This window comes from Carcharodon carcharias, chromosome 25 (genome assembly GCF_017639515.1).
Source record: "Carcharodon carcharias isolate sCarCar2 chromosome 25, sCarCar2.pri, whole genome shotgun sequence".
In the NCBI taxonomy this organism is placed as follows: Eukaryota; Metazoa; Chordata; class Chondrichthyes; order Lamniformes; family Lamnidae; genus Carcharodon; species Carcharodon carcharias.
In genome coordinates this window covers 24640934-24656801 of record NC_054491.1, presented here as the reverse complement: position 1 = coordinate 24656801, position 15868 = coordinate 24640934, and the positions used below count along the sequence as shown (strand labels likewise).

Genomic DNA, 15868 nt, shown 5'->3' with positions numbered 1-15868 from the left:
AAGCATGCCTTTTCCAAAAAATCACATGACTACAGCTAAATGACCAGCATGGTAATTGTGGAGGAGAGCTATTTGTTTATTTGAGCTGCAATCACTTTAATTGCTGGAAAAAGAATGGTTTTAAAGACAAAGGCCTTAATGATTTATGGAAATCACCTGACAGAGAGGAGTTACAGTTTGAACTTTTTTTTGAACTCAGTTGGGAATAGACTGAGAAGGGGAAAGCTGCTCAATTCATGCTCTCCTTGCCTGAAATAAGTCTAAGGATTGATCTGGCTCTATTCTCCTTCAAGCTGAAGCTCTGTTGGTGAGAACCTCTGGACTAACAACCCGTCCTCGCACAAGGGAGCACCAGATTTAAAGTGTCAAAACACTGTGAACTTTATCCTCTTCATAAAGTCTTCTTCAACTGCCTATCTCTGCAGAGACCCTATTTGTTTGCCCTTTCTGTGTGCACGTGCATGCGAGTGTGCTGGGGAATTTTAAAAGGGGTAGATAATTATACTTCCAGATTACAAATTGTGTTAACCAGTTCTTGCAACTTTTTAAAAACAAGTTTCTTTTTATAATAACTCAATCGTTCTGAGTTAATTTAAAAAAGCCTAGTTAAAGTCTCTTTTATTCTGGGTTTAACACAAGTGAAGGTAAATAATTGGCTTTTGTGGTAAGTGAATTAAACAATTACACTATTGGTACAACCTGTGGAACAATGGAGCTAGATAAACTATGCACTCCTTCCATCATGGTCGTGACAATTATGAGAAGAGGAAACTGGGTCTGTATTCTCTAAAGTTTTGAAGAATGAGAGGTGATCTCATTGAAACGTAAAAAATTCTTAAAGGGCGTGACAGGGTAGATGTGGATAGGATGTTTCCCCTGGCAGGTGAGTCTAGAACCAGAGGACAATAAGGGGCAGATTATTTAAAACTGAGATGAGGAGGAATTTCTTGACTCAGAGGGTGGTGAATCTTTGGAATTCTCTACTCCAGAGGGCTGTGGAAGCTCAATCGTTGAGCATGTTTAAGGCAGAAGTCAACAGATTTCTGGATACCAATAACATTAAAGGATATGGGAATAGTAGGGGAAAAGGGTATAGAGGAAGATGATCAGCCATGATCTGTTTGAATGGCAGAGCAGGCTCGACAGACATAATGCCCGATCACAGAATTTTTACAATGCAGGAAGCCATTCGGCCCATCGAGTTTGCACTGGCTCTCAAAGAGCATTCTACCTAGTCCCACTCCCCTGCCTTATCCCTGTAACCTTGCACATTCTCTCTTTTCAGATAGCAATCCTATTCACCCTTGAATATCTTGTTCCAACCTGCCTCCGCCAGCCTTCTCAGGGAGTTCTTTCCAGGTTCCAACCACCCTCTGGGTGAAAAAATTTCTCCTCAGATCACTTTTACTCCTTTTGCCATTTATTTTGAATCTGTGCCCTCTAGTTCTTGATGTTCTTGAGTTGGAACAGTTTCTCACTATTTACCCTTTCCACACCCCTGAGGATCTTGAACACCTCTATCGTCTCCTCTCAGCCTTCTTTTCTCCAAGGAAAATAGTCCCAATTTCTCCAATCTATCCTCACAGTTTTTCATCCCTTGAATCATTCTTGTGAATCTCCTCTGTACTCTCTCCAATGCCTTCACATCCTTCGTCAAGTATGGCACCCAGGACTGGAAGTAGTACTCCAGATGAGGCCTAACCAGTGTTTTGTACAAGCTCAACATGACCTTCTTATTCTTGTGCTCCACGCCCCTATTAATAAAGTCTAAGATACTATATGCTTTATTAACTGCTCTCCCAACCTGCCCTGCCATTTTCAATGACTAGTGTACATATACACCGAGGTCCCTCTGTTCCTGCACCTCTTTTAGAGTTTCTCCCTTTATTTTATACTTCTCTCCAAATTTTTCCTGCCAAAATAAATCACCTTACTCCTCCATATTGAAATTCATCTGCCACTTGTCTGCCCAATCCACCAACATGTCTATATCCTTTTGAATTCCAAAACTATCCTCATCACAGTTGACGATGTTTCTAATCTTTGTATCATCTGCAAATTTTGAAATCATGCCCTGCACACCACAGTCTAAGTCTTTAATGTGTATGAGGAAGAGCAAGAATCCCAACACTGACACCTGGGAAACTCCACTATGAACCTTGCTCCAATCTGAAAAACATCCATTAACCACTGCTCTTGGTTTCCTGTCACTCAGCTAATTTCTAAGTGCCTACTTTCCCTTTTATTTCATGAGCTAGAATTTTGCTCACAAGTCTGTTGTGTGGCATGGTATCAAATGCCTTTTGAAAATCCATATACACCACATCAACAGTGTTGCCCTTATCAACCTCCTCTGTTACCTCCTCAAAAAAGTTAGTTAAACATGATTTTCCTTTAATGAATCCATGCTGGCTTTCCATAATTATCCTGCACTTGTCTAAGTGAGTATTGATTTTGTCCCAAACTATAATTTCCAGAAGGTTCCCTACCACTGAAGTCAAACCGACTGGTCTGTAGTTGCCGGCTTCATCCTTGCACTCCTTTTTGAACAAGGGTGTAACATTCGCAATTCTCCAGTCCTCTGGCACCACCCCTGTGTCTAAGGAAGATTAGAACATTATCACTAGTGCTTCTGCAATTTCCACATTCACTTCCCTCAGATGCATCTCATCTGGTCCTGGTGCCTTATCAATTTTAAATAAGGATAGCCTTTCTAACACATCTTCCTCCTCTAATGTACCAGTTACGTCCTCTCTCACCTCAGCCTGGACAGCATCTTCATCCCTTTGTAAAGACAGATGCAAAGTATTTGTTAATACCTCCGCTATTTCTCCTGCCTCCACGTGCAAGTCCCATTTTCTACCCCTGACCGGCCCTAAACTCTCTCTTCCCACCCTTTTATTATTTATATCCTAATAGAAGACATACGGATTCCCTTTTATATTAGCTTCCAGTATCTTTTCATGTTCTCTCCTTGTTTTTCGTATTTTCACTTCCCCTCTGGTCCTACATTCAACCTGATTCTCTATTGTATTTTCTACCTGACATCTGTCATACGCGCACTTCTTCCTTTCCATCTTTACCTCTATCTCTCTCGTCATCCAGGATGCTCTAGATTTGTCCTACTTTTCCCCTTCATGTGATTATACCTTGACATTGGCTGGAATACTTTCTCTTTGGAAGTAGCTCATTGTTCAGCCACCACCTTTTCTGCCAACATTTAATTCCAACTCACTTGACTTAGATGCATTCTCGTTGCATTGAAATTGGCTTTTCCCCAATTAATTCTCTGGACTGTTCCCTGCCCTTTTCCATGGCCAACCTAAACCTTATGATACAATGGTCGCTGTCCCCTAAATGCTCTCCCACTGATATTTGATCCACTTGGGCCAACTCATTCCCCAGAACCAGGTCCAACAGCACCTTGCCTCTCACTGGACCAGAAAAATGCCGCTGCAGAAAATTATCTTGAAAGCATTCCAGGAACTCTTGCCCCTCTTGTCCCTTTGCATTATTCCTATCCCAGTCTATAGTTGGATACTTACAATTACTCTATGATTCTTGCACCTCTCTGTAATTTCTTTGCAAATTAGTTGGTGGTCTATATACTACACTGATCAATGTTATTGTGCCTTTTTCATTTTTTACCTCTAGCCAAAGAGATTCCATCCTTGACCCTCTGGAACATCCTGTCTCTCCAGTCCTGTAATGCCATCTTTAATTAATGCCCACACTTTTCTTGCTTTCCTGTCTCTCGTAAATACTCCTGGGTACAAAGTGTTTAACCCCCAGTCCTGCCCTTCTTTGAGCCAGATCTCGGTTATATATCTGTTATATTACTGGTGCATTCGCCATGACAACACCTCCACTTGCCAACCAATCAGCACTCTCTTCACATACAGTATAAACTGTTGTTTTCCCCTTTTATTGATAGAAGTATCCTGATGAATGCAAGACAAAAAGCTTCAACATGTCTCTTTTTCTAGCAATACTTAAGTTCTGCATTACCAAACAACTACTTGCATTCACATACATGCACATTCACCCTGATTTAAGCTTTTTTACTTTCCACCTTACTTTGACCCCATCTAATGCCTTAGTATTGCATACTCTAATTCTATCAAATTTTCCAAGTATTCTATCTACCTTGATGCAACTCTTAGATATATCCTCCTTATCAGTTAATACTTCTGTACTTCCCACTACCAGTTTTTCTCCTCTCCACTCCACTCTGAATTTCCCCTCAGGTTCCCAGCCCCCTTCCAATCTAGTTTAAACCCTCCCCAACAGCAGCAATAAACCTCCCCATGAGCATATTAGTCTCTCTTGTTCAGGTGAAACCATCCTTTTTTGACAGGTCTCACCTGTCCCAATGCCTCAGAAATCTAAAGCCCCCCCACCCCCACTCCATTCTCAGCCAAGTGTTGAAGTGCTTAATCTTCCTATTCTCATGCTCACTAGCACGTGGCATGTAATCCTGAGATTACTGCTCTTGAGGTCCTGCTTTTTAATTCCCTTCCCAACTCCCTAAAATCTGCTTTCAGGACCTCATTCCTTTTTCTACCTATGTCATTGGCCCCATTGTGGACCACAGCCTCTGGCTGTTCATCCTCCCCCAAAAGAATGTCCTGTAGCCACTCTGTGACATCCTTGACCCTAGCACCAGGGAGGCAACATACCATCCTGGAGTCACGTCTATGGCCGCAGAAACGCCTGTCTGCTCCCCTAACTATGGAATCCCATACCTTTATACCTCTTCCACCTTTCCTCCTCCACTCCTGTGCAGCTGAGCCACATGTGGTGCCACAAACATGGCTCTTGCTATAGTCCTCTGAGGAATCATCTCACTCACCAATGTCCAAAATGGAAAAGCGGTTAGAGAATAAGAGAGCTTCAGGGGACTCCTGCACTATCTGCCTGTTTCTGCTAGATACTCCAACAGTCATCCATTCCCTCTTTGCCTGTGTACTTCTTAGCTGCGGTGTGACCACCTCTTTAAACATGCTATCCACGTAATCCCCAGCCTTGTGGATGCACCACAGTAACTCCAGCCGCCACTCGAGTTCCACACTTAAAGCTCAAGTTTCTGCAGCTGGTGGCACTTCCTGCAGATGCAGTCATCGAAGGCACTTTGTGCCTGCAAGACTTCCCACATCCTACAGGTTGTACATTACACTTGGCCAAGCTGCACTGACGTACCTTAAACTTTATATAAAGTGTTTACTACTATATGGTATGGTATAATATAATAACTCGCCTGTCACTCACCAATCGTCTGCTCTGTGCCAAGTCTGGAAAGGCCTATCCTTACCAACCAATCAACTTACGAGACTCCTGTGACATCACTTTTAGTTTCTTTTCTCCTATGTTTGGTTACATTTGAAAGAATATACTAATCAGGGTTCAATCATCCCTACTTAGAGAGAAGGCGATGAAACTCTCCTTTTGCTATGTGCCTTTCCAGGCTACTCAAGAGTATCTTTGGAATTAGAACCAGGACAAAGCTGGAATGACCAACCACTCATTAAAAAAAAATCAAAATAAGTTGTACTTATATAGCGGCTTTCACAACCTCAGGGCATCCAAAGGGCTTTACAGCAAACCAAGCACTTTTGAAGCGTAGCCATACACCAACATCCCACAATCAGCAATGATGATATCATGACAAGTTGATTTGTTTTAGTACTGCTAAATAATAAACGCTGAGCGATAAACATCGGCCAGAACACCAGGGAGAACTTCCTTGTTCTGGGTGGTGGAACGTAAAGGTAGCGGAGCTTCTAAAGCCAACTAATAACTGACCCTAAACAAAATACCTCAGACCAATAAGTAGAGCTCCACAATCATTTAAGGAAACAAATCTGTGCAACAAGATACAATGCAAAGTGTGGAAAACCAAAGATCACTTTAACAATGATTTTGACATTTACTAGCCGCAAAATTACATTTAGCAATTTTCCCACTCAATATCACAAGTTTTCACAAGGTGCAAGAAGGGCATTTAGAATTTTGAAGAAACAGTGTAAAGCAATGAAAACCATCAACTAACTTTAAATACACACACAATAAAGTTGCCTTTCTTCACACTCTTCCAGAGTACAAAAAATGGTGGCATCTCAATTATCACAGTTCTGACTAATGTAGCACATATGGACCCAAATTAATGATATATATTGTTGCCACAACAGGGAAACAAGTATAAGAACTAATTCGTGTCATCAAGCCTTAAATGCCAATTTCTTTGATCTGACAAAAAGATACCTGCTACAACAAATCCTATGTACTTATTAAGTAAATAAGATAAAAATGTTCTATCATCTCAGGTTACCACAGGTCACAATTGCTGAGCAAAAAATATAACTGTGCCTGGGTATTACATGCAGCTGCTGAGCCCAGCAAGAGTCATTTCCCATATCTAGATTGCTGGGTTAACAGCAGTCAAATAGGACACTGAAGATGACTGATGCAGCATCAATGTGTGTTAAAATTACGCATCCCAACTTCTGAAATAGCACAATCCAGGCAGCTCTGTACAAGACTGGTTTTCTAATTGAACTGCTGATTCCTTGGGATGGTGAGGGAAACGAGGAAAAAATTCCTTTAATTTTTCTTTCCTTTGCGCTTTTCATTATTCCTCGCTTGTTTGAGAAACAATTATTCAATTCGTATAGCTTCCAATTTGTGTCACTGGATGGCACTGTAGCAAAACTTGACAGTGAAATACATTATGAGGAGGTTTTCTTAGTGTTCCTGGCACAATTCGGGAGCACATAAGATACACTTTTATCTCAAGCAGTGATTTATCAGCTATCAATTTTACTAACTTTATTGTTCATTTTAAAGCAGAAATCTCACTGTATATTACACTATTAGATGCTTGCTGCCATTTGTTATGTTTTAGCATGCAGTAGGTTGCCACTACAAAATTACATTTCAATCTAGAAGTTCATTACAACATCTCCATCTAACTGAAAATCAGTGCCTGCATCTGGACCATGCCCTTTCTGAAGGTAGGGCTAGTAATTTAAGTGCACAGTAGTCTTTAGTAAATAATCTTCTATCTACTATTAACCCAACATTCAAATTATAATCATTTCCCAAAACTCAAAAACCAAAACTAGATCTTTCAAAAGAAGGTTTTCTATTAGTCTGGGTTAAAATATGCATAAAACCCAGGACAAGTAAGATTTCCACCATTCAATATTAAAATGTGAACGTGTTAGAATCATATTTCTTTAAACTGGATCTTTCTTGTTAAAATAGGGAAGGACATTGCACTATTTGGACATTGGAGGCTGCCCAAGAGTTTTTTTCCCCCAAAATGGTCATAAGTTCACCTTGGAACTGTCAACAAGCAGGCCTCTTTCAAGCAATCACCTGAGCTATATGGTATTTGATAAGGAGTTGTTTGTTTGTTTTGAACTGCAAAGCAATTTAATTAATGAAAAGCTGGAAGACAAAAAGGCAGTCACATGGCAGAGGCAAACCTTAAGTTGGAACCTGTGGTTTTGCTTTCAGTCTTGTTGGGGAAAGGCTTAGAAGGCTACCCTGACTAGCTTGTGCTCTCTCCCTCTCTGCTTTGTGAAACCATATGTGGTTCTTGATCTGTAGCCAGATAATCCTCATCTGAGTGTAGGTTGTTTGCATAATTTTCGTCTTGCTAGCTGAGACAGAAGAACTGGTCCAGCTGTACCTCTCCTCCAAGCTTAAGCATTGTTGGTGAACTTCCCAATATCTACTGGGCCCAGGGAACTTCAGGCCAACAGCACTGAACCTCGGTGAACTTTAATTTTTTCTTTCTAAGTAAGTTTTTTTCTATCTGCCTGACTCTGCAGAGACTACCTGTGTTTTTCTGTGTATGTGTGTGTGTGTGTGTGTGTGTGTGTGTGTGTGTGTGCTGGGGAAGTTTAAAAGGGCTAGTTAATTACACTTTCAGATTACAGTTGTCAGCCAGTTCTTGAAACTTGTTTAAAGGGAGTTTTGGTTTATAATAAATTAATCATTGAGTTTTTTTGAAAGAAACCTGGTCAGAGACTCTTTTCGACTGGGTACTAGAAGTATAGGTAAACAACTGGCCATTTTGGTGAGAAAAATTAAACATATAAATTGATGGTACAGCCTGTGGAGTAGTGGGGCTTGATAATTCGTGCATTCCTCCCAACCCAGTCATAACAAATGGCACAACAAGTAAAAATGTCCTAACATTCTGTCAATCATTATTCTTTGAAATTTGATTTTGATTATTTTAATGGACAAAATATTTTTATTGATGTAAGCTAGAAGCTGGACCAATACATCCCACCATTGCAGACACTACTACGCAAACAATGACAGCTCAGCAGTGAGCCTTGGCAAGTTTCATTCAGAGGTTTTTGAAAAAAGTGCACATAAAGTCTGCAGTTACCTTGGTACTTGACAGTTTGTTCATCATAAACAATTCATCGGCACGGTCATCATCTTCATCTTCATAATTTGGGGATAACATCATCTCCATTCCTAAACGGGATTGGCCAGGTCCATCTTTGGGGTCGAAGGGGTCCACGACAATTGGTTCAGTGCCTTTTATTTCACAGCGACAAAATGGACAGCCTTGACCTTCCGATTCCTAGACAGAGCACATGGAATTTAGTCAGCTGAATCTCCTAAAACTAAGTCCCTTTGTAAAGGGTCTGAGGCAGTGTCAGAGTGCTTTACACCATGTCTCTGGGACTTTATGATCATTATTGTGAAAATAATTTTCAGTGCAGTGGAACTTGAACATACTTACATTTCAGTGTTGTCACCAGGTATTATACAAAAATGTCATAGTGCAAATCATACAAGTCAATTTTAATAAAAACAGAAAATGCTGGAAAAACTCAGCAGGTCTGACAGCATATGTGGAGAGAGAAATAGAGTTAACATTTAGCGTCCATATGACCCTTCTTCAGAAATAAATTTTAATGCTCTGCAATGCTTTTGGTTCACGACAAGTGACAGACTTGTAACCATGAGTGCTTCGCCTCGCGTGTATGTTCTCTCTACATATATCCCACGTTTAGAAGGGCTTCTCCAATTTGTACAGTGTGAAGTTACATTGATATCCTAGTGACAACACCGAATGGAATTCTACAATTGTGGTTCTGATAACAGTTCTTCACATGCCAAGTTCTTAATCTCAACCATTATGCATAGGTAAACATCCATAGTTAGCTTCACAGAACTACAAATAGTATAACACACATTATCATTCTACAAATAGAAAATAAGTTAATTTATTTTATATTTGGAGGTTATTCCTGCAGCCCTCAAAGCATGAGGATTGAACTCCAGTCATTTTAATTGGACTGAATGTTCTAAATGTCATTCATTATCTCCAGCTCTGGGATTTAGTTAAATGTCTGCTAGACCAGAAGAGTTCATTGTGGGCAAAACAAAGTACTCTTGATATAGGCAACTAAACTATAACGTTGCAGATGCTGTTGAAAATCTACAATTCTTATTGATCATGTGAGCAAAAAAATTAACTGGCTATGCTTCTATCGCTAGTTACTTCCTCCTCTTTTCATTAATAATGGACCAGTGGTATAAACCAAGTCAGTGAGCCACACACTGCAGCATGGCATCCATATCACCAATCATAATAAAATAATGAAATATCTTCACTTATTGGCTTAGTAATTACTGACTGTACTGACAGTTTAGCAGATTCTTTATAATGCAGCTCACAATTTTTTTTAAACTGACTAATTTCTTGCATTACCTCACTATACTGACTGGAAAAATGCATTTAAGTGCTGTAAAGAATGTATCTTTTTAATTGAAATACTACTTTTAATAATTCTTTATGAAGTGATTTTCTCATTATTTATCTGATAATAGCACCAAGTAAGCAGAGACAGATTATGGCTGAGGTTTACATTACCTTTTCTATCTGTATTCAATATTATTGTGACCTCACTATACATAGCAGGAATAGTGACAACAGAACAGCTTCAATGAGAAACTGCAGAAACGTGTATATGAATTACTCATGAAACTGACCGTTCCAGCTTATTCTCTCGTACCTGCCAGGCTGTAAGACAGGAAGTACACATTAGGTGACCACAGGGTTCTATTTTTACATCCTTGTCATTTTCCGCACAGATCTTGCACAGCTGGAAGGTGGAGCCCATCTCACAATACAATTCATATTGTTCCTTGCAGAGGAGAAACCAAGAAATGAGGATTATGTCTTTATGTTGGTGAAATTCAATAATACAACAGTTCAGTTATTCACTTTTCCTTTTTCTCCCCTCAAAATACTACCATTTGTTTTTGATGCAGTTCCAAAATTGCCAACTACTCTTTGATATCTGGTGCTCAAGTGGCTATTCTTTGTGTATGAAAAGGGAGCATGGACACCAATTGGGGCTGCGGCTGGGTGGGGGGGTGGATAGAGGGGTTTGTTCCATGCCCAATGACCAATTTCAAGAGTTCAATGAACAGAGTTTAGATAGGAGAACTGTAGCTCATTTTCCCCCTTCCTAAACTGAGGCAATGAAGCCAACAATCTTGGGGACCACAGAATCTGAATCTGAATCTGAATAGTTCAGTTATATACTCTCTTTACCAACTAGCTTGATAGTTCAGTCTTGTCACCTATTTTCATCAATTACCTTTTCACAAGTATAGTGTGTTATGAATATTTGAATAAAAATGTTTAAATTCCCCATTCACTGGGATAGAATGTTAAAGAGAAGCACTATAAAATTAGTACAAGGACAAATAGGGAGAGTGCAGATAGAACTGCATTTCATCTTTTGTTGAAAGAATGGATGCTTTTATTAGTGTCTCAGATTTGGATTCTGGACTCACTTCCACAATAATAGGTTGGTTAGGATCATTTTCCCATCCAAACCACACTCATAGCAACCTCTACACAAACCAGAACCATAACCTGCATTTTAAATATTGAATAATGGACATGTGGGAGTAATTGTAAATTATTACAATACAGTAACCTAATTGTGGGAGTCAACTAATTCATTGAAGCTCAAGTTAACCATCTAAAGAATAGGCAACAATTTGCATTCACTAATTTTAAATTATTTAAGTGCGTTACAGCCATAGTTCAGAGAGGGAACTCACAATTACAGTATTTCAGAGTAGATGCAAGTAGTGGTGTTCCACAGAGTTCAGTTCTGGGGCCATTTCTTTTTGCGTATACATCAAAGATTTAGATATAGGCCGAGAGGGAGCGGTGTTGAAATTTGCAGATTATATAAAATAGGAGGTATATTTAATGATTTAGGAGACCAAAGAAAGTTTCAAAGTGATATTGGTAAGATTGGGGAATGGGCTAAAAAGTAGATAGAATTTGTCAGAAAGTGTGCATTTGGTTTTTTAAAAAAAGTATTTATACTTTGAATGGAAGTGGGCCAAGTGCTGTGAAAGGGCTATGGGGTTATAGGTCTGCTAGTACAAAGATGCTCATGAAATTCTAGCTTTTACCACATCACATATAGAATATAAGAGCTGAAGCAATGGCAAATTTATATAAAACCTAAATGAAGACCTAAGTTGCAGTACTGTGCCTGGTGATGGACCCCACACTATAAGAAGTATATTGAGGCTTTAGAGGCAGTACGAAGCAGATTCACCATGACGCTGTCTGCTATGAGGAAATACAAAGCCTTCAAAGATTTGCTCTTTCTTATTAGAAAATGTAGATTATATGGTGGATATAACAGCAGAATCTAAAATTCAAAAGGATTGGGAACAAGGTAAATAGTATGGGGAGACAGTGGCGTTGTGATAATGTCACTGGACTCCAGAGGCCAAGACTAATGCTCTGGGGACACGGGTTCCAACCCGCCACTGCAGCTGGTGGAATTTAAATTCAATTATATAATCTGGAATTAAAAGATAATCTCAGTAATGGCGACCATGAAACTATCATAGATTGTTGTAAAAACCAACCTAGGTTCACTAATGTCCTTAGGGAAGGAAATCTGCCATCCTTACCTAGTCTGGTCTACATGTGACTCCAGACCCACAGCAATGTGGTTGACTCTTAAATGCCCTCAAAATGGCCTAGCAAGACATTTAGTTCAAGGGCAACTAGGGGTGGGCAACAAACGCTGGTTTTGTCAGCGACGCCCATGAAAGAATATATTAAAAAAAAACAAAATGCCTCCAGTCATTGACAGCTAGAATGAGGGACCATAGATACAAGATTACAGACAGCAGAAGAAATTTTATACAGATAATTGAAATTGTGGAATTCACATTAAGTAGCTGAGGTAGAGATTGTCAACACTCAAGATCAGGTTAAATAGGCGGATGAGATATGGATGTAGAGGATAAACGTTGGCATGGATTGGTTGGGCCAAATTACTTCCTTCTGTACTGCAATACCTATGCATTCCTATATAGTGCCCCTTGTTTAAAAAATTCTGAGCACCGTACAGGGGGAGGGTAGGAAGCTAAAGGTGGAAGATGGACAGTGAAGATACAGTCAGGGCAACAGATTTTTAGGAGCCTTTTGAAGACAAGAGAAGGCAGCAAAATGAAATGACTCTGGAACATTGTTCCAGAAATAAAGCTCATGATGCCAAAATGATCTACATCCAATTATTAGGCAATAATCTGACAAGTAGAAGCTGGGACATATGACTGCAGAAGATTTCTTGAATAAGATGGGATGAACTGAAGAATAAGGTTAAAGGTCCTGACCATAATTTCCTGGAGCACAGGGAGTGACTGAAAATGATGAGTGCGTGTGACTTTATCCAGAATGCAGAGTTTTGGATTGTCTGGAGTTATGAAGGATGAAGACCTGGTGTCTGCCTTGGCAGTAGCAAGTGGTAGAGTTGGGCACCATCCGTATAAAGTTAAAAGCCGACCCTGCGCTTGTGGATAGTATTGTTCAGCATAAGTACATAAATGATTAAAGCAAGAAACCATGATGGTGTCAGGAGATATATTAGAGGAGACCATGTAGAGGCATGAGAGTAGAAACCATTTTCAAAAGTAGTAACTGTGCGGAAATATGGAGAAATAGAACCATACTCAGAACATTAAAGATTGCTGCCTTGTTTTATGACACTGTTATTGCAGGTTACAGAATAATTATTTGCTAGAAAAAAAGCAGACAAGTCTCAAGGGAGACGAAATCAGCACAAAGCAAATCATCATGATGGTAATGTTTCTGTTCAGCTTTATAAAATCAAGTTTTAAAAAACTCAATACAAATTGATCATGTCCTCTCACCTTCCCCAGCACTTTTAAGTGTTACAATAAAAAATACACACAGGGAAAATAAACTTCCTGGAAAAATGAAATGGCAACAGACTTGGGTGCTCACATCCAGAAAGAGACCCAAGAAGAGGGAAAAAAATCAACCTGACCTCATGCTCAACAATCTACTTGTTGCAGATGCATCTGCCCATGACATTATAATAGGAATGACCACTGTCACTCCTTGAGATGGGACATTGTCTCCACACTGAGGACACCCTCCAGCATACTGTGTGGCACTATCACCATGCTAAGTATAGTAGACTCAAAAGATCTAGCAGTTCAAAAACTGGGCATTCAAGAAGTGCTGTGGGTCATCATCAGAAGCAGAATTGTATTCAACCACAGTGGGCAAGCACATCCTCACTCTACCATTGACAGGGGGTCAATCCTGGTTCAATCAGGAGTATAGAAGAGCATGCCAGAAGCAGCACCATACACACCTAAAACCTGGTGAAGCTACAACACAGGACTACATCACAGAACCAAAGAATTTTAACAGCACAGGAGGCCATTCAGCACATCGTGTCTGCACCGGCTCTCCAAATGAGCATCATGACCTAGTGCCATTGCCCTGCCTTTTCCCTGCACCCCTGCACACTGTTTCTATTCAAATAATCATCTACTGCCCTCTTGAATGCCTTGATTGAACCTGCCTCCACCACACTTCCAGGCAATACATTCCAGACCCAACATGAAGCAGAATGCTATACAGAGCTAAGTGATCCCATAACCAACACATTAACTCAAAGGTCTGCAAAGCTGCCGCATCGAGTTGTGAACTATGGTGGACAATTAAACAAATAACCAAGGAAGCGGCTCCATGGACACACTCAGCCTTAGTAACAGGGATCCCAGAACATAAGTGCAAAATAGAGGCTGAAGCTTTTGCAACCATAGTCACCCAAAAGTGCTGAATGGATGATCATCTCCATGGTCACCTCCCATCAAAGATGCCAAACTTCAGCCAATTCAACTCACTCCACATGATATCAAGAAACAGCAAAGGCATGGATACAGCAAGGATTATGGGCCCTGACCACAGAGGGATATAGACAGGTTATGCCAAAAAACCTGGCAGATGGAATATAATGTGGGAAAATGTGAGGTCACCATGGCAGGAAGAATAGAGGAGCTGAATATTATCTAAATGGAGAAAGACTGCAGAAGGCTGCAGCACAGAGGGATTTGGGAGTCCCTATGCATGAATCCCAAAAAGCTAACATACAAGTTCAACAGGTAATAGGAACGCAAATGGAATGCTGGCCTTTATTTCAAAGGGATTGGAATATAAAAATAGGGAAGTCTTGTTAAAACTATACAAGGCACTAGTTAGACCACACCTAAAATACTGTGAACAATTTTGGTCCCCTTATCTAAGGAAAGATATACTGGTATTGGAGGCAGTCCAGAGAACGTTAACTAGGTTGATCCGGGGTGTGGAGGGATTTTCTTTTGAGGAGAGGTAAAGTAGGTGGGCCTGTACACAATGGACTTTAGATAAATGAGAGGCGACTTTATTGAAACATAAAAGATTCTTAGGGGGCTTGACAGGGTCAATGCTGAGAGGTTGTTTCTCCTTGTGGGAGAGTCTAGGACCAGAGGGACACAATCTCAGAGTAAGGGGTCACCCATTTAAGACAGAGATGAGGAGGAATTTCTTCGCTCAGAGGGCAGTCAATCTGTCGAATTCTTTACCACAGAGGGCTGTAGAGGCTGGGTTGTTAAGTATATTCAAGGCTGAGATAGACACATTTTTAATCAGTAAGGAAGTCAAGGGTTATAGGGAAAAGGCAGGAAAGTGGAGTTGAGAATTAAAAGGTCAGAACTGGACTAGCCATATAAATACTGTGGCTACAAGAGCAGGACAGAGGCTAGGAATCCTGAGCCAAGTAACTCACCTCCTAACTCCCCAAAGCCTGTCCACCATCGACAAGGCACAAGCCAGGAGTGTGATGGAATACTCTCCACATGCCTGGATGAGTGCAGTTCCCACAATACTGAAGAAGCTGGACACCACCAGGACAAAGCAGCCTGCTTGATTGGCACCACATCCACAAACATTCACTCCCTTCACCACTGATACACAGTAGCAGCAGTGTATACCATCTACAAGCTGCACTGCAGGAATTCACCAAGCCTCCTTAGACAGCACCTTCCAAACCCACGACCACCACCACCTAGAGGGACAAGGGCAGAAGATAGATGCACCTGGAGGTTCCCTCCAAGTAACTCACCATCCTGACTTGGAAATATAATGCCATTCCTTTACTGTCGCTGGGTCAAAATCCTGGAACTCCCTTCCTAACAGCACTGTGGGTGTACCTACACCACATGGACTGCAGCAGTTCAAGGCAGCAGCTCACCATCACCTTCTCAAGGGCAACCAGGGATTTGCAATAAATGCTGGCCTAGCCAGAGATGCCCACATACCCTGAATGAAAAAAAAAGCCATGATCTCATTGAATGGCAGAGCAGACTCGATGGGCCGAATGGCCTATTTCTGCTCCTATGTCTTATGGCAAACATTGCAAGTGGGGAAATGTAGACAGCAGTGACTAACCTTCGCAGGGTGATTTCTCAAGTCTACTTAGATTCATTTTATGTT

General features: G+C 40.6%; 1 protein-coding gene across 1 annotated transcript in view; it reads right to left on the bottom strand.

The window, feature by feature from the left end:
- Positions 1-15868, bottom strand: part of cbl (Cbl proto-oncogene, E3 ubiquitin protein ligase) — a 215100-nt gene that overhangs the window by 36914 nt on the left and 162318 nt on the right. Inside the window, exons 8-9 of the mRNA XM_041174435.1 lie at positions 10047-10178; positions 8405-8605 (exon numbers count right to left, since the gene is read on the bottom strand). Of these exons, the coding sequence (XP_041030369.1) occupies positions 8405-8605; positions 10047-10178 (333 nt within the window). The remainder of the gene's footprint in view (positions 1-8404; positions 8606-10046; positions 10179-15868) is intronic.